The 16,945-nt window shown below is 36.1% G+C and overlaps 1 protein-coding gene across 5 annotated transcripts in view; it reads right to left on the reverse strand.

Annotated features, from left to right (window-relative positions):
- Positions 1–4,712: 4,712 nt before the first annotated feature.
- Positions 4,713–16,945, reverse strand: part of LOC107039792 (fasciclin-1) — a 210,072-nt gene continuing 197,839 nt past the window's right edge. For all 5 annotated transcript variants that reach the window (XM_015259626.1, XM_015259620.1, XM_015259612.1 and 2 more), the window contains 4 exons: positions 12,910–13,124; positions 9,003–9,165; positions 8,263–8,407; positions 4,713–5,158 (listed from right to left, as the gene is read on the reverse strand). In XM_015259626.1, coding sequence (XP_015115112.1) covers positions 4,953–5,158; positions 8,263–8,407; positions 9,003–9,165; positions 12,910–13,124 — 729 coding nt within the window. In that variant the 3' untranslated portion in view covers positions 4,713–4,952. The remainder of the gene's footprint in view (positions 5,159–8,262; positions 8,408–9,002; positions 9,166–12,909; positions 13,125–16,945) is intronic.

The raw sequence follows: 16,945 nt of genomic DNA on the forward strand, positions 1-16,945 counted from the left end.
TGGTGTATAATTCGTGTCACAGCGTTTACAACGGTCACTCAGGCTGCACGCTTGGTCATTGCGAAACAGTATATTTGTGAATTTTTATTTAAATCAATTTCAGGAAACTTTTCTAACCACTAGCTTTAGGAAAGGAAATTTAGTCTTTATTTGTATGCAGACTCGTGTGGGATTTTTTTATCGAGAATGGTAGGCTTACGCAAACTCTCGCCGCAGACGACACTCGGTAAAAACATCACACCACTCGCCCATATGACCCAGTTTATGCACTTGTAATGTAAGATACTATATTATTTCATCTTAGAAAAATGAGAACATTGAGTTGTCATAAATCTCTCATATGTGTACTTTATTTGTCATAAAATCATACAGCAAAAGTTTCAGTGTTTACAGAGAGCACATAAATGTTTCTTTTGACGTTGAAAAAATCTGGAGGCACGTCAAATTATTTTTTCATTCACTTATGTTAAATAAAACAGAAAGGAAATATTATCGACGCGTTTCTTTGGTTTCCATCACGAGTCTGACCACACAGATCCACGATCCACTCGTATCTATATTCTATGAAGTGTTTATTTTGCTGATTAATCTTTCGTGGAGAGAGGAATATTCAGAAATGAAAGAAAAATCCAACACCTCCACTCACATTTGTTAGTTATACGTAACTTATCAGTTAATTCTAAAAAAAATATTGATCGCCTCAACGAAATAGCATAATTAATTTGAATATCAAGTAGTAACATGATGGTAATTTCAGAATGCATTTCACCATCAAAGAGTACAAATTTATTCCAGGGGATGAATTTATATTTTCAAATTCAGTACATTCCCCTCTCAATTAGCCATGCACAAAGAAAGTTAATTATTATTTCATCTTGGGAAAATGAGAACATTGAGATGTCGTAAATCTCTCATATGTGTACTTTATTCGTCATAAAATCATACAGCAAAAGCTTCAGTGTTTACAGAGAGCACATAAATGTTTCTTTTGACGTTGAAAAAATCTGGAGAAGCACGTCGAATTATTTTTTCATTCACTCATGTTAAATAAATCAGAAAGGAAATATTATCGACGCGTTTCTTTGGTTCCCATCACGAGTCTGACCACACAGACCCACGATCCACTCGTATTTATACTCTATGAGGTGTTTATTTTGCTGATTAATCTTTCGTGGCAAAAGGGATATTCAGAACTGAAAGAAAAATCCAACACCTCCACTCACATTCGTTAATTATACGTAACTTATCAGTTAATTCTAAAAAAAATATTGATCGATGGGTTTTTTTCATCAATCCGAAGTATAATGTAATAAACTGCTCTTAGAAATGCTAGATCGACTCGACAAAATGGCGTAATTAATTTAAATATCAATTAATAATATAGTATGGCTTTTTTGTTCACAAACGGAAATGCCTTTTATACAGATAGTACTGGTTCACAAAAATTGAATTCTCCTCCACTGCCGGGAATTTCCTTCGACATTTCGACTGAAAATCACAATTCAATTCAAGAGCCTTCCGTCTAAAATTTCGCGTGAAAATTCTCAGCAGTGTGCATTAAATATATAACTTCCTCATAATTTTTATATATAGGCAAATAAATTAGATCTTATAAATAACTTATCTCCATAATCTCCCCTTCAATTGCTTCCCTCCATCAAAAAATGAATTCCTAGTGCAATTCAACGTTGCATCAGCACTAAGTAGCTTATTCTCACCCCTCAATAATCCAAAATTACTCGTAAACGTCGTCCATTCGTCAGTAACTATTAAACAATCGTTGAATACGACTTCCTACTGAATCATCATTTCTCTTTATTCTAGAATTCTCAACTTACCTCAGTTTGGGTGTACAAAAATGTTAAAAGCCTGTCTCTCATTTGTGATATATCATTTCGATGGAAAACTCAATTGACAATCACCCCTGTTTCAGTAGTTGATTTTTATCATTAATTAGCAAGTTGGATTTATGTGATTACACAATTAGCAGTCATTCTCAACGATTTTCGAAAATGTTTCTCTTTTTCAGTGAAAAAACGTATGAAAGACTTATGAAACTTAATTCGTTAATTATTTAATTCCCTCTTGTGTTTTTTTGTTTTTACAGAAATATTGATAGAAAAACTTCTGCTGATATTTTCTGCGAATATTTCGATGAAAACTTCTTAACCGAATGGCTCCGGAATTTCCACAAGATTTGCCTCAATTAATCTAGATTAATAATCCTTTTCTTCCAACAAATTTCCAAATGAGCGTTTGGTGCTAACGATTTATTGACATTATTCGCGTTAATGAGTACAGATGGAGTGAAACGTTCAATATTCACTAGTGTTTATGATTGAGGGAGAATGCCGAGCCGTCAGGTGAATTAATAATTCCCCCGAGATGATTAACAATGTTTTTTACAATAAAATGTTTGCTCTTAAGAGTTTGAAGATGTTTCTCAGTGAAAAAAACGTATGAAAAGACTTATGAAACTTAATTCGTTAATTATTTAATTCCCCCTCGTGTTTTTTTGTTTTTACAGAAATATTGATAGAAAAATTTCTGCTGGTATTTTTTGCGAATATTTCGATAAAAACTTCTTAGCAGAATATCTCTGGAACTTCCACAAGATTTGCCTCAATTAATCTAGATTAATAATCCTTTTCTGTCAACAAATTTCCAAATGAGCGTTTGGTGCAAACGATTTATTGACATTATTCGCGTTAATGAGTACAGATGGAGTGAAACGTTCAATATTCACTAGAGTTTATGATTAAGGGAGAATTCCAAGCTATCAGGTAAATTAATAATTCTCCCCGAGATGATTAACAATGTTTTTTACAATAAAATGGTGTTCACTCTTAAGAGTCTATTTGTTAAACGTCAGTACCATTAATACTTGAAACAGCGAGTAATTGACAGGGCAATAAGCGACACTGCCAATCAAATATTTCCTTAATTTTTACGCTCAACTCTGATATTTTAATGCCAGCACAACGATTCGGTGAATGAACTTGTCACTAGTGACGATTCAAGAATGTAATGTGATCTTCTACCGAGAATTCGAATCGAAATTAATTGAATATTCCTCTCATATTCATTACACCCCTCGCAAAAATATTAAAAACTGCATGAGGCGATTAAATTCCCCAAATTAAAATGTGAGAGAGAGTTTAATGTTTGCACTTTATCCTGACTTACAATGATTAAATTTTTTTACACACTTGCTCATTAACTCTGAGATACTTCTAACGAACAAGACGAGCTGAACAGTAAAACACGTATTTACCTATACAGAGAGATAGAGATCTAGTTATTCTTTTTCATGATCTATTTCATTTTCGAACAAACAGTGTGATTTAAAGTCTATTAATATACTCAATAGTTTAATAGTTATATTATAATATCATTAATTCCAACAAGTGTAAGTTTATCGTTAGATAGATTAATTTCTCTCTGTTCATCAATTTTTTTTTCTCACGAGTCATATTCAGTTTAATCAATTATCTATTTTTAGTTATCAATCTTATCTCTTCGACCCCCGCTCCATTAATTTATGGATGTTACATCGATTGTATGATATTAACACGTATTTTATTATTTAAATTTCACTATAGGAAAGAGTTTATTTACTGATGTTCTAGCGATTATCGACATTTCTTGCAAGTTTCGAGTTTTTTTCTTCGAGTGTTGATGAATGAAAAGGGGATAGCGTTGATATATTCGTTAAATGGAACACATTTTCATCCGGTGGAGCATTAGAATGTCCACAGGTAAAACTTAGAAGATGAATGAGAATGATCGAGATGGTACAAAACAATCCAAGCACAAATGCACTCATTTAATTTGCCTGGCAGTTCGTTTGATCGATAAGTATGATAGACACTATATTTAAATTTATACATAACACGTACATCATTCACGTCTCGTCTGTTCATTAATTATCATCAGTCACAACTGTCGAATAATTTATTATCAACTAAATACATCGACTTTGGAGACACTTAGGAGCGTATTTATAATGCGCGAAAAAAAATTCATATTTTGGTACATTTTATTTAAAAATTAGGTTCAATGGATAAGATTCTACAGAAAATGTTAATAGGATTCGGTTTTTCTGTAAAATTTATTCTATTGAGATGTTTTCTGCTGAAATTCTTCGGCTCAAATTTTCCAAGTTTTTTAATTTTTTTTTTTAATGAAAAGAAAAGAAAAATAGAGTGGAAAAACTCGGAAAATTCATGTCAAGGAATTCGTGTAGAAAATGTCTCAATAAAAGTCTAGAAATTAGCCAAAAATTTTGTAATGAATTTCGTAAGTTTTTCTATGAATTTTTCTTCGTGCGGGTAATTATAATAAATCACTGAATATCGACAGATTGTGACAACGAAATTTCTTAACTTTTGGTTTTAATTTCATTGAGATATCAATATCTCGAGTCAACTGTTACTTTACTTGGTACATTTTTCTTCGTTATTTGGTACGATTAACGATCTAACCCGTAAAATCATCCTCACTGACAGTTTTATATATTTTTTACACGTATGAAAAAATTTGATTGGAAAATCCATTGGAAATTGGATGAGTTTTTCTCCAACTTTCAATCCAAATCTATTCTTTTTTTGTATTCTTTCATTTTTTTTTTTTTAATGCAAAAACCAATTTTTATAGAAAAAAATCCCGAAAAAACTTATGCAATTTTCAATGGAATTTTCCATAGAATGCGCTTGATTTTTTTTCATACGTATATTTCAATTAAGAATAAATAATAATCTACTTTTAATTAAATTCTTTAATTAATGGACGTGCAAGCCACTGGCATTTGTTTCCCTCAACTCCCTCATTCCCCTGTTAATCATTAAATTGAAGAGTCACCAGATGTTTTGTTGATGAAAACAAGTCCATTCGCAATTGGATGCACCTAAATTGTTAATAATTGTTGTCTCTTGAGCCTCGAGTGATTGTCTTTACAAGAGCCACTTGGCGATCAGAATTATGATGAGATGGGGTGCCAGACTGGCGAGGGATGCTGAGTCTCTGTCGTCCGTGACTGTTATGTCACTCTCCAGGAGGAAAGCATCATCGATTACGTGAATTATTCCATTTGTGCAGGCTACATCTGGCCGATATACATTGATCCACTTCTGCTTGCCACTCCATTGGATCTGGAAGCCTGGAATATCCAATAAGAGGATTGAAAAATATTTTTTAATGCTTCAAAAGGGCATTGTGTTTGATTGGTTGAGGCCTATGCTAGAGCGAAAGCTTCGATTTTCAGAGAAAAAAGAAAAATCACTGCACCCAGAAGAACAATTTCATTTCGCTGTTAAACATGAAAAAAAAATTTACTCACATGAAATGAATAGTTTTGTCAACATAAAAAATGTGTATTCGATTCGAAGGAAGACTTCATTCACATTTAATGATTTCAGTAGTGAAGTGGTAAAACGGTTTAAGTCGACTTATTTCCCAGTTGAATTTTTGAGGAATATTTCGGAATCTAAGGGAGATAGCGCCATTTTCATAATTACATTTGTTGTAGCTCTCAATTGGCTCTACAAAAAAGGTGATGAAAAAAATTTTGCCATCTCCCTTAGATTCCGAGATATTCATTGAAAATTGGTGAATAGTCAAAATTGACTTGTGCCGTTTTACCACTTCGCTACTGATTTATTTTGAATGAATTGAATGATAAATGAATGCCTTTGATGTTACAAATGGAAATGCTACAAAAATAAATGTATAAATGCACAATTCTCTCTGGATGAGTGATTGCATAGCTCTCGATTGAATATTTTCTGAATACTTTAGCATATTTTGGTGGATGTAAAGCAAACATGCGATATCCCCGAATAACTAGAGGAATGGAGAATGAGTTTAGCAATTGATTAGTTTAAATATGGCTTTAAATAATTGATAAATGTTTAGTAGAATAAGGATGGGTATTCAGGTTGAAAGGGAACATGTGTGGTGGATTCAATGGACAGTCCCACACTTGTATCCCCCAACTTGTTTAACTCCCCCACCTAGCAATTAGCTCGTGAGAATGGGTAATCAAGGAATTTGCATTTAAATGACGGCAGAAAGGTGCATAATAAATTGTCCCATGTCGTCTCGCTGGGACACCCAGAATAATGGAAAACATTCAGTCGTTTCATTTCAGTAGTCGAGTGAATAAACGATGAAACTCCTCTTGGTGAATAGAAATGAAATGGTTATGGATGTTTCTGAGGGAGAAAAGACCTTTGAGGATTTTGGAGTTGAGGGTCAAACAATCTTGAGAGTCAATCTACCCTTAAGGGCGTTTCAAGCTGAGGGTTAAATGATCTTGAGGGTCAAATAGACCTTATGATCGGTCGAAATGGAGGGTCAACGGGTCTTGAAGGTCAAACGACCCTTAGGGATGTTTGGAGTTGAGGGTTAAATTATTTTGAGGGTCAAACGACCCTTAAGAACGTTTGAAGTTGAGGGTCAAATGATCTTGAGGGTCAATCTACCCTTAAGGGCGTTTGGAGGTGAGGGTTAAATGATTTTGAGGGTCAAATGACCTGTAAAGACGTTTGGAGTTGAGGGTTAATCAACGCTTAAGGACGTTTTCATATGAAGGTTAAATGATCTTGTGGGTCAAATGACCTTTAAGGACGTTCGGAGTTGAGGCTCAAATGATTTTGAAGGTCAATCACCCCTTAAGAACATCGGAATTGAGGGCCAACAACTCTATTATTCAAAAAAAGACAAAGCATCGAACATAATCGAGGAATTGGAATTTAAATGACAGTGGATACCTGCATAATAAATCGTCCCATGTCGTCTCGTCAGGATATCCAGAATAATGGAAAACATTTAGTTTTATTCTAGTAGTTCAACAAAGAAACGATGAAACCCTTTGACGGACGAAAATAAAATAAAGATGGATCCTCCTATGGAGAACTGTGCTCGCGAATGAACCGAGGAGTACGAAAAACTCGCCAATGGAACTGATTTCCACTGTCTTCCGGTCTCAACGATTTATCGTAAAGTAAAAATGCCCTTTTTGGCGATTTGGGGGAACCGAAGGAAAGAAAACTGAAATTGATGCAGAGTGCAGTGGGAAAATAGAGTGAGGATGTGGGAGGGAGTGGTATAACGATACGATTTATTGGTACGATCGTTGGCCATCGTCGATGACCACCATTGGCTATAACGATATGTATTTATGGTGCCCACATAAATACTGTCTTTATAGTCTAGACTGGGTCATAGTCGATACTTTCAAAGGAACATGTTACCCAGGGAGTCGATTCCTGGGGGGCTTTCCGGGGTATATGTGACTGGGATCGCGGAATGAACCATTAGAATGCGCCCCAGGTGAATAAAAATTGAAGGGATTTTTATGGAGTCCATGTATCGTCTTTGATATTGGTTCTCGGATTTTTTTCCTTGCGAAAAATCCCCGGTAAATTTTTTCGGAAATTTTTTAACCGGGAAAAAAACTCCAATTCCGATGAAAATTTCAATCATCAATTACAAAAATCCTTCAATAAAATCATAAAGTAGTAAAAAATTTCAAAAAGAGAAACGAATTACATGAAAAATCCACGAAATTCCCATTGAACATTTTGCAAGCAAAATATTCACGCAAGCTCCCCCAAAAAAATGTGAAAAAAATCGTGAATTTCTGAAATTGAATTCATTTTACTCGGTGAAACGACGAGATGGATGAATGTAATTTGCACTACAATTCGCACTTAAAGTGAAAAATAAAAAAATATTCATGTTTCCCACAGCTCATGTACAATGAGTGCCCCATGAGTGCCCAAGGTACTTCCAGTGTCCGCGCTTTATTCGTGCTGCAATAGCCACTCATTGTCTACATGTAAAGCGCGCTATTTCAATGCAACTTGACAATCGTAATAAACAGTTGTGGGCATGAGGTGCTTTCAAAGCCCTCGCATAACAACTGGTAAACTCACCGGAGAAGGAAGCATTACGAGGACGTATTGCATTTTCATCGTACCTCTGATCGTCTGGCGTAGTAATGGAAATTGTACAACGGACTGTGAGTATCATCACAGGAGATAAGACGAGTGGAGAGAATTGGGGGGGGGGGGAAGAGTTTGAGATTTTGAGGTCTTACTGAGGGAGTAAAAAAAATTCAGATAGAGTCCGATAGTTTGCGATAGCGATAAAGGTAAAACGGGGATTTACACGGTGGGGAAAATGGTATTCGACCATTGGTTTTTATTGGTGATGAGAATGTCGAGGGGGTTGTAATAATATGAGGGGTGGAATACTCACGGCCATGCTCCTCCCTGATGCGGATTTTCAGGACATCTCTCTGCGCTTTGAGGTCGATACTGCCGTTGCTCGTGGCATTCTTCAGGGCACCCATCGTCCAGGGTTTGTCTGATGAGACCAAGTGTCGCTCTAGTACTTGTTTCGCCTAGATGTTAACAATTACGTTGCGTTCAATTTTTTTATTGGTGTTTAGATGGCGTTTTTTGGATTTAGGGGAGGGTCAATGGGTCGTAAGGGTCAAATGATCTTGAGGGTCAAATTTTGAGGGTCAACAACTCTTTCTCCATCTCTGCTACTCAAAAAATGACGAAGGGTTCAACGTCTCTGAGAATCCAACGACCCTTAAGACACTTTGAATTTAAGGGTCAAATGGTTTTGAGGGTTAAATGACCCTTCACAACCTTTTGAGTGAGGGGTCTAATGATCTTCAAGGTTAAATAACCCTTAAGAACGTTTGGAGTTGAGGTTAAATCGATCTAAAGGGTCAGTTGACCCTTGAGAACGTTCAGAATCGAGGGTCAAATTGTCTTGAAGGTCAAACAATCCTTGAGAATGTTCGAAATTGAGATTCAAAAACACTCAAAATTGAGGGTCAAATCATCTCAAGACTCTAACGCTCACGTGAGTCAAATAGGAGAGACGACCCTCTTGACCAATTGACCTTTCCCTCCCACGTGATCTTCAAGTAACGAAATTCACCGCTCCATTTTACCCCTTTTTTTTATTCATCTTATACTCACGTGATAATCATAGTTGGTCAAGAAGAGTTTATTATACGCAGTTGGAGTCACCACTTTGGCATCCTCCCAGGCCTTGTCATAGGGCACAAAGTACGTAAAACGTTTGCTTGTATCTCCCAACTGATCGTTGAAATTCCGCCGTTTGCCAAGCATATAAGTTTGACTGGAATAAAACACAATTCCTATGAAACACCACAAATTGCATGATAAACCGATCGAGGATAGCACAACAATGAGAATTAAATCTGTTTCAATCCGCATAGTTTTCTCCCTGGATTTGCACGAGTGACAAAGCACGGTACCTGACAAATACTATTTTCCAACGAAAACCGCATCATAACTTTTATCCCCTGCACATACTTTTTTTTTTCAACTCGTTTTTTTTCAACAGTATTTGCGCGTGAACCAGGAGGATTATCACTGCGATAAATGTTACCCCCACGTCTACATACGGCCTCTCCGTCGAGTTTCATGCTTTTTGGTTAACAGTGTGTATCGATGTGAACAGCATTGGACTCGTAAAACGTCATGAAAAAAAAAATTACGATGAAAGCGCGTTGAAATGAAATGAAAATAACTGAGTTTGAGCTTTACGATTTTTGTAATTGAGGGTCTGGTCGGGTTATTCCGGTTTTGGGGGAAGTTGAGAGGAGTGTTCTATCAATTTTGAAGTATTTATTGAGAATAATGTTGGGAAAAATTGAAATTTCGTGGACAGCGTTGTAGTAATTCCCAGACGAGTGGCATTGAATTCAATTTTAGGGGGGAAATCGTGCAATTTCAGTGGAAATTCAATGGAAATTTAAATTTCCGGCGGATATTCTATCGACGGACTCTTAAAATATAAAATTCTGCAAAAAAATCTGAAAATTATCGATACTTTTCTCTTTCAAGATGCGCTTTTCCATTTCCTTTGATTTCTCCTCTCACCCGAAAAAAACATAAAACAGAATCATCAATGTGAGGATTTTGCCGGGCGGGGATTGATCCACAGACATTGGTCAATAGAAGCTATCGCGCGTACGTTTCAATGCGTCAGACTAGAGCCACGCATATGTGAATCGAGGTTTGATTTAGCCATGCATCTTTGATGCATTGATGGCTGAAACGACTGTTATCGGTGGCTCCAGTGGTAATGCTGTGAAAACTAACGACCGTATAAAATACGTAGGTGTTGCATATATGCAGATATTCGGTATGGAATGGTCTCGGGATTGGCATCGAGCGTATTCCCTTCTGATTGAACTAGTGAGCAGTCGAGAGATTGCAACTCGACCTGCATATGCAATTCTATTTGTCAGTTTTTTATTAAGTTCGAAAGTCACGTGATGACGAGTTATTTTAACGAAATTTTCGGAATTTTGTCACTTAGAATTCACGATTTGATAGTAATATCAATGAAGTGTACATTTGAATTAAACCACTGAATGAAAATCAATAGAAGTCAATTAAAAATTTGCTCGGCCGAAAAACTAATCAACTTGATAGAAGGCTATTTAGTATCTTTTACTAAAATTAAATTGTTGCGGTGATCAAATTGAGGTTCAAATGGTCTTGCAGGTCAAACGACCCTTAAGGACGTTCGAAATTGAGGTCCAAAAGTCTTCAAAATTGAAGGGTGAAACTTTATTTTTTTGTCCCCACGTAAATTACTTGAACACGACAAAAAATCTCTTGAGGGGAAGATAATTTTTCCGCAAGACTAATTTCTCCTCTCAGTGTGTTGACATCATCATACGGGAGAATTTCAATGACATTATTTTAAAATTCTCTCCACCCTCATTAAAATCAACAAATTTAAAAGGGAATCCCTTTGATTAATTAAAGATTTTTGCATTACACCTCGGAGCCAAGAGAAATCATTAATACAGTAAAGAGCACCTCTTTATCCTCGCTACATTATGGAGTATATGAGGCATGGGGCAACAGTAAAAGCCATTAACAAACTTGCTGGCCCTGGAGGCATTTCAAGAAACAAAAACTAATCTACCACGAGACACGAGGGAGTCTTAATGCCCCATCATGAATAACAAAATAGCCACCATTTTTTTCCCCTGATTTACTCCCCTCTCACATGCAGATTACCATTAATCCACCCATTTCACTTCAATATACATATTACACTCAGTTGAAAAGTCCACCATAAACTTTTTCCCGAATGGAAAGCAAAGAAAAAGAATTAAGTAAAATGCGAAAGAGTGCGGCGAACGAGTAGATTGGTGCTCGTACTCGAGCGAAGAAACCGAATGCAAATTGGCAATTTTCTGGAGCACGTCCACCGTTGGACGCTCAACGAGAGAAGACTCCGGCCCATTTCTAACTGGCAAGTTTAAACTGACTGGGGTGCACGTGCAATTACCAACGGCTTAATAGTACTGCTACCTCGCTCACTTCGTTGGTCTCTCCATTCACTTCTCTCACTCGGCATTAATACACATTTCATTTTATTTTTGTTTCACATTGAAAATGCCGCTACTGACGAACGTTCGTTCCACTTGCCAAGTGCTAGGGTTTTATTTCGAGGGACAAGGAAAATTTATTGAAATTAACTTCATGATTTCGTTATTTTGGGAATTAAATTGAAAATGGCGGGTTCAAAATTGAAATTTCAGTGAAATTTGAAAGTTTATGATTTGAAAGAATAGAAAATTATTTTTTACAATAAGAACATAGTGTTTTGAAGAATAAATGAAAAACTACGACGTGCTGGATGAAAAAATACGGCTAATAAAATGAAAATATGGTGGAGTCTGTTGAAAAAATTACTGCTGAACATAGTAAAAATTGAGAGACGGTTTAGTAAAAAATGGTAGTCTAAAAGTTAAATTTCCAATTGACACGAGTAAAATTTAAACATGAAGGAGGATAAACATGAATTTTTACTTCGTCGGTTAACAAATATCCCCCCCCCCCGCCCTCTTCCAAATTGAATATTCACGGAAGAGGACGAGAGAGGGGGGGATTTTTTGAATGACCGAAGTGAAAAACCATATTTAATCTTCTTTATCATCCTTGAAAATTATTATCAATAATTTTGCTCCACGTGTATTCATTCGGGAGAAGAGGAGGAGGGAGAGGAAGGATTGATTTTTTTAGAATCATAGAATCCACTGCCCGGGCCATTGCGTGATCGACGGAGGGAGGAGATTCCAAGAATTGAAAACAATGGACGCTCTCCTCGTCTGCTGGAGTTTTTACTAGTCAACATGGTAATTTCTGCCATTTCCTCGAGTAAGATGTAGAAGGCGCGAGAGTACAAACTAGAGTTTTAAATCGTAAGAAAAAGTTACAATTTAACGTAGTAAAAATTCATGCGATTTGAGTAATTTCTCGTCGTTCAATGGCAAAAACTGATGAAAAAAGAACGAGTTTTTAAAACTTTTGAAAATGAGTTTTTCGTCCGCACACTTTATACAGTTTTGTCCGTTAAAAATGACTATATTAAGTCGTAAAAAATGAATTTCACATCGCAACCATCCAATTAAAATAAATCAATTTTTATCATTAGCTATAATCGGCGTAATGAACGTTCACATTCTCTATTTTTACGCTTAAATCGATTAAAAGGGTTGAATAACCAATGAACCCATAAAAACCTCATGAGCCCTCTCGTTATTCATGTCACATTTCTCTTCAAGCTCCAAACGTAAATATCCAGCGCATATTATTTCTTCATTTCAATCATCTCTATTCTCCAATCGGGTTACGAACTCATTCGCCTCAAATCGGATTGCACCGATAAATTACATTATCGGATCTCAGTGAGGGATATTTAATCACATTATACGAAGTGATCTGTTCAACGTCGAAAGTTACTTCTACCCCCCCCCCCCCCCCCCCCCCCCCCCNCCCCCCCCCCCCCCCCCCTCCCACGAGTTTTCAATTCCCATTTTGGAGTTTCACTTACTTGAGCATCGGATCGGTCCTGAGTTTCTCCAAAACAGTTGTGTAAGGAATTCCTAAGACTCGATCGATTATGTGGATGATGCCGTTGGTGGCAGCGATGTTTGCTGTCAAAATGGTTGCGTTAACACCACCACCCTCTACTGTCACAACTTTCTTCCCGTCGAAGCCATCCACAACATTGAAGAAGAGGTCCCGGCGGTCGGCTGCTGTTCGAACCTTAGGAAAAAAAATATGATCGTTTGTGTTGGCATTTTTAGCTGAAATTCCCGGTACATTCAGTCGAATTTTTTAGCAGAACATAGGTCCCCTGGAATTTCAGGGAATTTTGGCTGTGAAAATTCAAATTTCAGGGAAAAATCAAGGAAACTGTAAATTTTAGTTCAATTGTTTCATGGGAATTCCTAGAAATCAGGAAAATTCAGGTCAGTATCTTTTTTAACTCTTAGGTAATTGAAAATTTTGCGGTATTTTATTGAAAAATTAAGTGAGTGGGTCATTTTTCGTCTTCTTGTTGCTTAAAAATCTGGAATTTCATTGAATTTTCAGTGAAATTTGAAATTTCTGGAAAACTACTAGTCAATGTCCATGAAATTTCAATGTTTTCTAATAGTGCGAAAGATAAAAGCTTCTCTTCGGCAGCGCAGGTGCGAAAAAATGTCAAAGAAAAACCAGCAATTGCTAGAAAATTCTATTGAACTTTCAATTAGTTTTTAGACATTTCTGCTGAAAAAATTTCGCAGTTTATCAGCGCGTTTTCTCCAGTAGAATCAACAAAAAAAATTACAGAATTTTCAATATAATTAATAAAAATTGAATAAAATTCTCTATCGAAATTTTTGGTTTTTCCTATGAAATTTGTTCATCTCCGCAGAAAGAAAATATTTACAGATCTTTAATAAATACAGATATATCCAGAATTTTCATGCAGAATATTTGATTCGAAAACGTGCAGGGTTTCACATCTGATACTGTCGCTGTTTGTATTTTTTTTAAATACAATAATCAGTCTGGAAAACCCGAATGGAAACAAGCAGCTCCTATTCGGTAGAAGCCATGTGACTCTTTCTTCATGTGTTATTAGTCTTTCTTTTTCTACCAATTCCATTGGTAGTAAGCTTCCGAATGGATCTGTAGCAATTTCAATTTCAAAAATGAGAATTGGCAATTCCTATTCAACTTCCCGACTTTATCTGATGGATATTATCTTTAACAAACTATGAATATTTCATTTTTATTCTCCATTTTTTTCTTCATTTATTTATTTTTTAATATTCTCACTTTTTTGGAATGTTTTCCTCAATAGTATCAATCATAAAGGGTAGTTGAGATTAATTAGCACTACAAAAACTATTATTAATGAGTTGTATATTTACATAAGTAACTTCACCCTTGACCCTTCAAAACCATAACGAGTTGGAATATTTGAATAGATTTCTCTTCCTTTTCAACTTTTTCGGATTCATTTGAACAATTGATTTCTGCTGTTCCTATCATTCCTTTCCCAGTCCGAATCCTCGACTTCTTTCCCATTCAAGATTAAATCAGTAGTGAAGTGGTAAAACGTTCACAAGTGAATTTTGACTATTGACCAGTTTTCAATGAATATCTCGGAATCTAAAGGAGATAGCAAAATTTTTATTATTAGCTTTTTTGTAGAGCCAATTGAGAGCTACAACAAATGTCAATACGAAAATTTCACTATCTTCCTTAGATTCGGAAATATTCCTCAAAAACGCAACTGGGAGATAAGTCGACTTAAACCGTTTTACCACTTCGCTACTGAAATAAATAACTAAAATAAAAAGAAACGAATGTTTATTCAAAAATGACATTACGATTTCACTGCTGATTAACCCCTCAGGGTACCTAAACAAAAACCTTATTGGAAATATATTCCATTAGTCCTAAAGGGGTATTGATGCTTGCAATTAACTATTGCTAATTGAACTGTGAATTCAATATGGCCCAAATCCTAGACCCCTCTGCTTCCGGTCGATTCCCATATCATATTCACCGGAGTATTTCCCATTGTTACAAGTTCCACTCCCAATCAGCGCGTTAAATGACTGCATCTAAGCGGTCCAGAACCTCCGCACCAAATAATTCAATAAATCGAGTACTGAAATCCTCGGAATAACAGCGAACTAATGATTCTCCGGGCGATTCGAAAAATACCCAATGAACCCTCCCTTCACTCATTAAACTGACGAATCAACATCTCCTGTCATATTGATGCACCCCACCGTATCCTCTCCGGATGCTCAATTAACCATAATTTAGATAACAGTTATCGCAATATTATGACCGATTTTCCCACTGCTGATGATCATTAACCCGAGTATGTAATGTACATATTTCGCCCCAAATTCTGGGTTCTCAATAGTAGAATCGGGCTTCAGCTTCAGTTATGACAATCAATATGTTTCTAGTATATTGGGAATGCTCCGCATTGTTCACATTACTCGCACTCTGAAGTGTTATATCAATTATGACAAATACCGCAGAGTATTTTGGATAATTGAAATTTCAGGACGAATATATAATGGAGATAAAAAAATTATGAATGCCACACTGTTAACGACGTTCAAGCGATGACGAAATATAGGAGGTGAGGCGGAGGGGAATCTATTGCATTCCTGCAGAAAACCACTCCCTGAACACAAACATTCGGTTTCTTTCAATTAAATAATCCGACCATATTTAGATTCTTCTGTAGTCAAATAGTATTTTTTGTAACTATTTAATTTTTTTCCTACATCCTACATACATCAAAAAATTTTGATATGCAATTTTAATAATAAATGGAAAGTAATTAATTTGTGTAAAAAAAGTGGCAACGTCGCTCCGACGCCAGTTTTTTTCCCTCAGAGTTGGTCAGCCTGTCACACTCTATAGAGGGGTTCTCGCTGTACGTAGTCACGCGCATAAACATATGTAAATTTTTTCCATCGATATACCTTTATCCAAAAAACTCATCACCCACGTCGTTGTAATTTACTATCGAGAGACAGTGCCAAGTGTTGTCTCTGTATTCGGCGTAACCTCAGAGATCACTGCAGAATAAAGAATGGGTGGCCCGTCTTATTTTCCTCGACATTTTTCCCCGATTTTTCTTCCCCGACATTTGTTCCTCCCCAAATTTTCCTCGCGTCAATTTTTCCTATGCTACTTTTCCCACGTTACTTTTTCCCCAACTTTTTTCCTTTCTAATTTTCGGATTTAATTTGTATACTTTGACGTACATTGGTCAAAACAGTTGTTGATTGTAATGATAAGTGGAGATTATCCTTCTTTTGTAAGCCTCGACCGAATTGCGATAACCCGCTCGTTTCTTGATTTTCGAATGTGTATTGATTTTTTTAATGAGAGGGGATAATCTTCAACTATCGGATCTGAGTGATGACCGAAAGCATTCAACTATGACAGTTTCAATAAGTTATTTGCCCGGATGGTCGCCACAATGCCTTTGGAGTTTATTTTATCGTCGAAAGGGAAGGAAATGTTACTTGTGGATAATCATCTCCATTACTTGCACAGTCATGTTAAAAATTATTCGTGGAAATGTTCTTGTTCTGGCGATTTGAAATGTTCAGGTGGAGATTATTATTTGCTCAGGTATCGATGGGAAAAAGAGGAGACAGTTTGTTTTATGAAAATCTGTCGGGGAAGAAAGGGACAAGGAAGAAATGGCAATTGGAAGAAATGTCTGAGAAAAAATATCGGGGAAGAAAAATCGTGGAACCAAAGAATGGTTTCTCTCAAGGGGAAGCGTGTTGAAGAGCAAAAATTTTATGAATTCCATTTATATTTATTATCGGGAAAATTATCTTCGGATATCCTGAAGTCCACAACGGTCCTTTATTCATCTTTGCATTTACCGCGTTTCCAGAAATTTTCCTCGTTTTTCATTAATTTTCCCGAATAATTAAACGTTGAATCAATTATGACGCAAAAAAAATCCATTCATATAAAAATGCATTCATTCGATTTACCCCTGAAACTACGGAAATTCCGGATGAAGAAACATAAAACAGCCA

This window comes from Diachasma alloeum, unplaced genomic scaffold (genome assembly GCF_001412515.2).
Source record: "Diachasma alloeum isolate Michigan unplaced genomic scaffold, Dall2.0 Dall_scaffold_00178, whole genome shotgun sequence".
NCBI lineage: Eukaryota > Metazoa > Arthropoda > Insecta > Hymenoptera > Braconidae > Diachasma > Diachasma alloeum.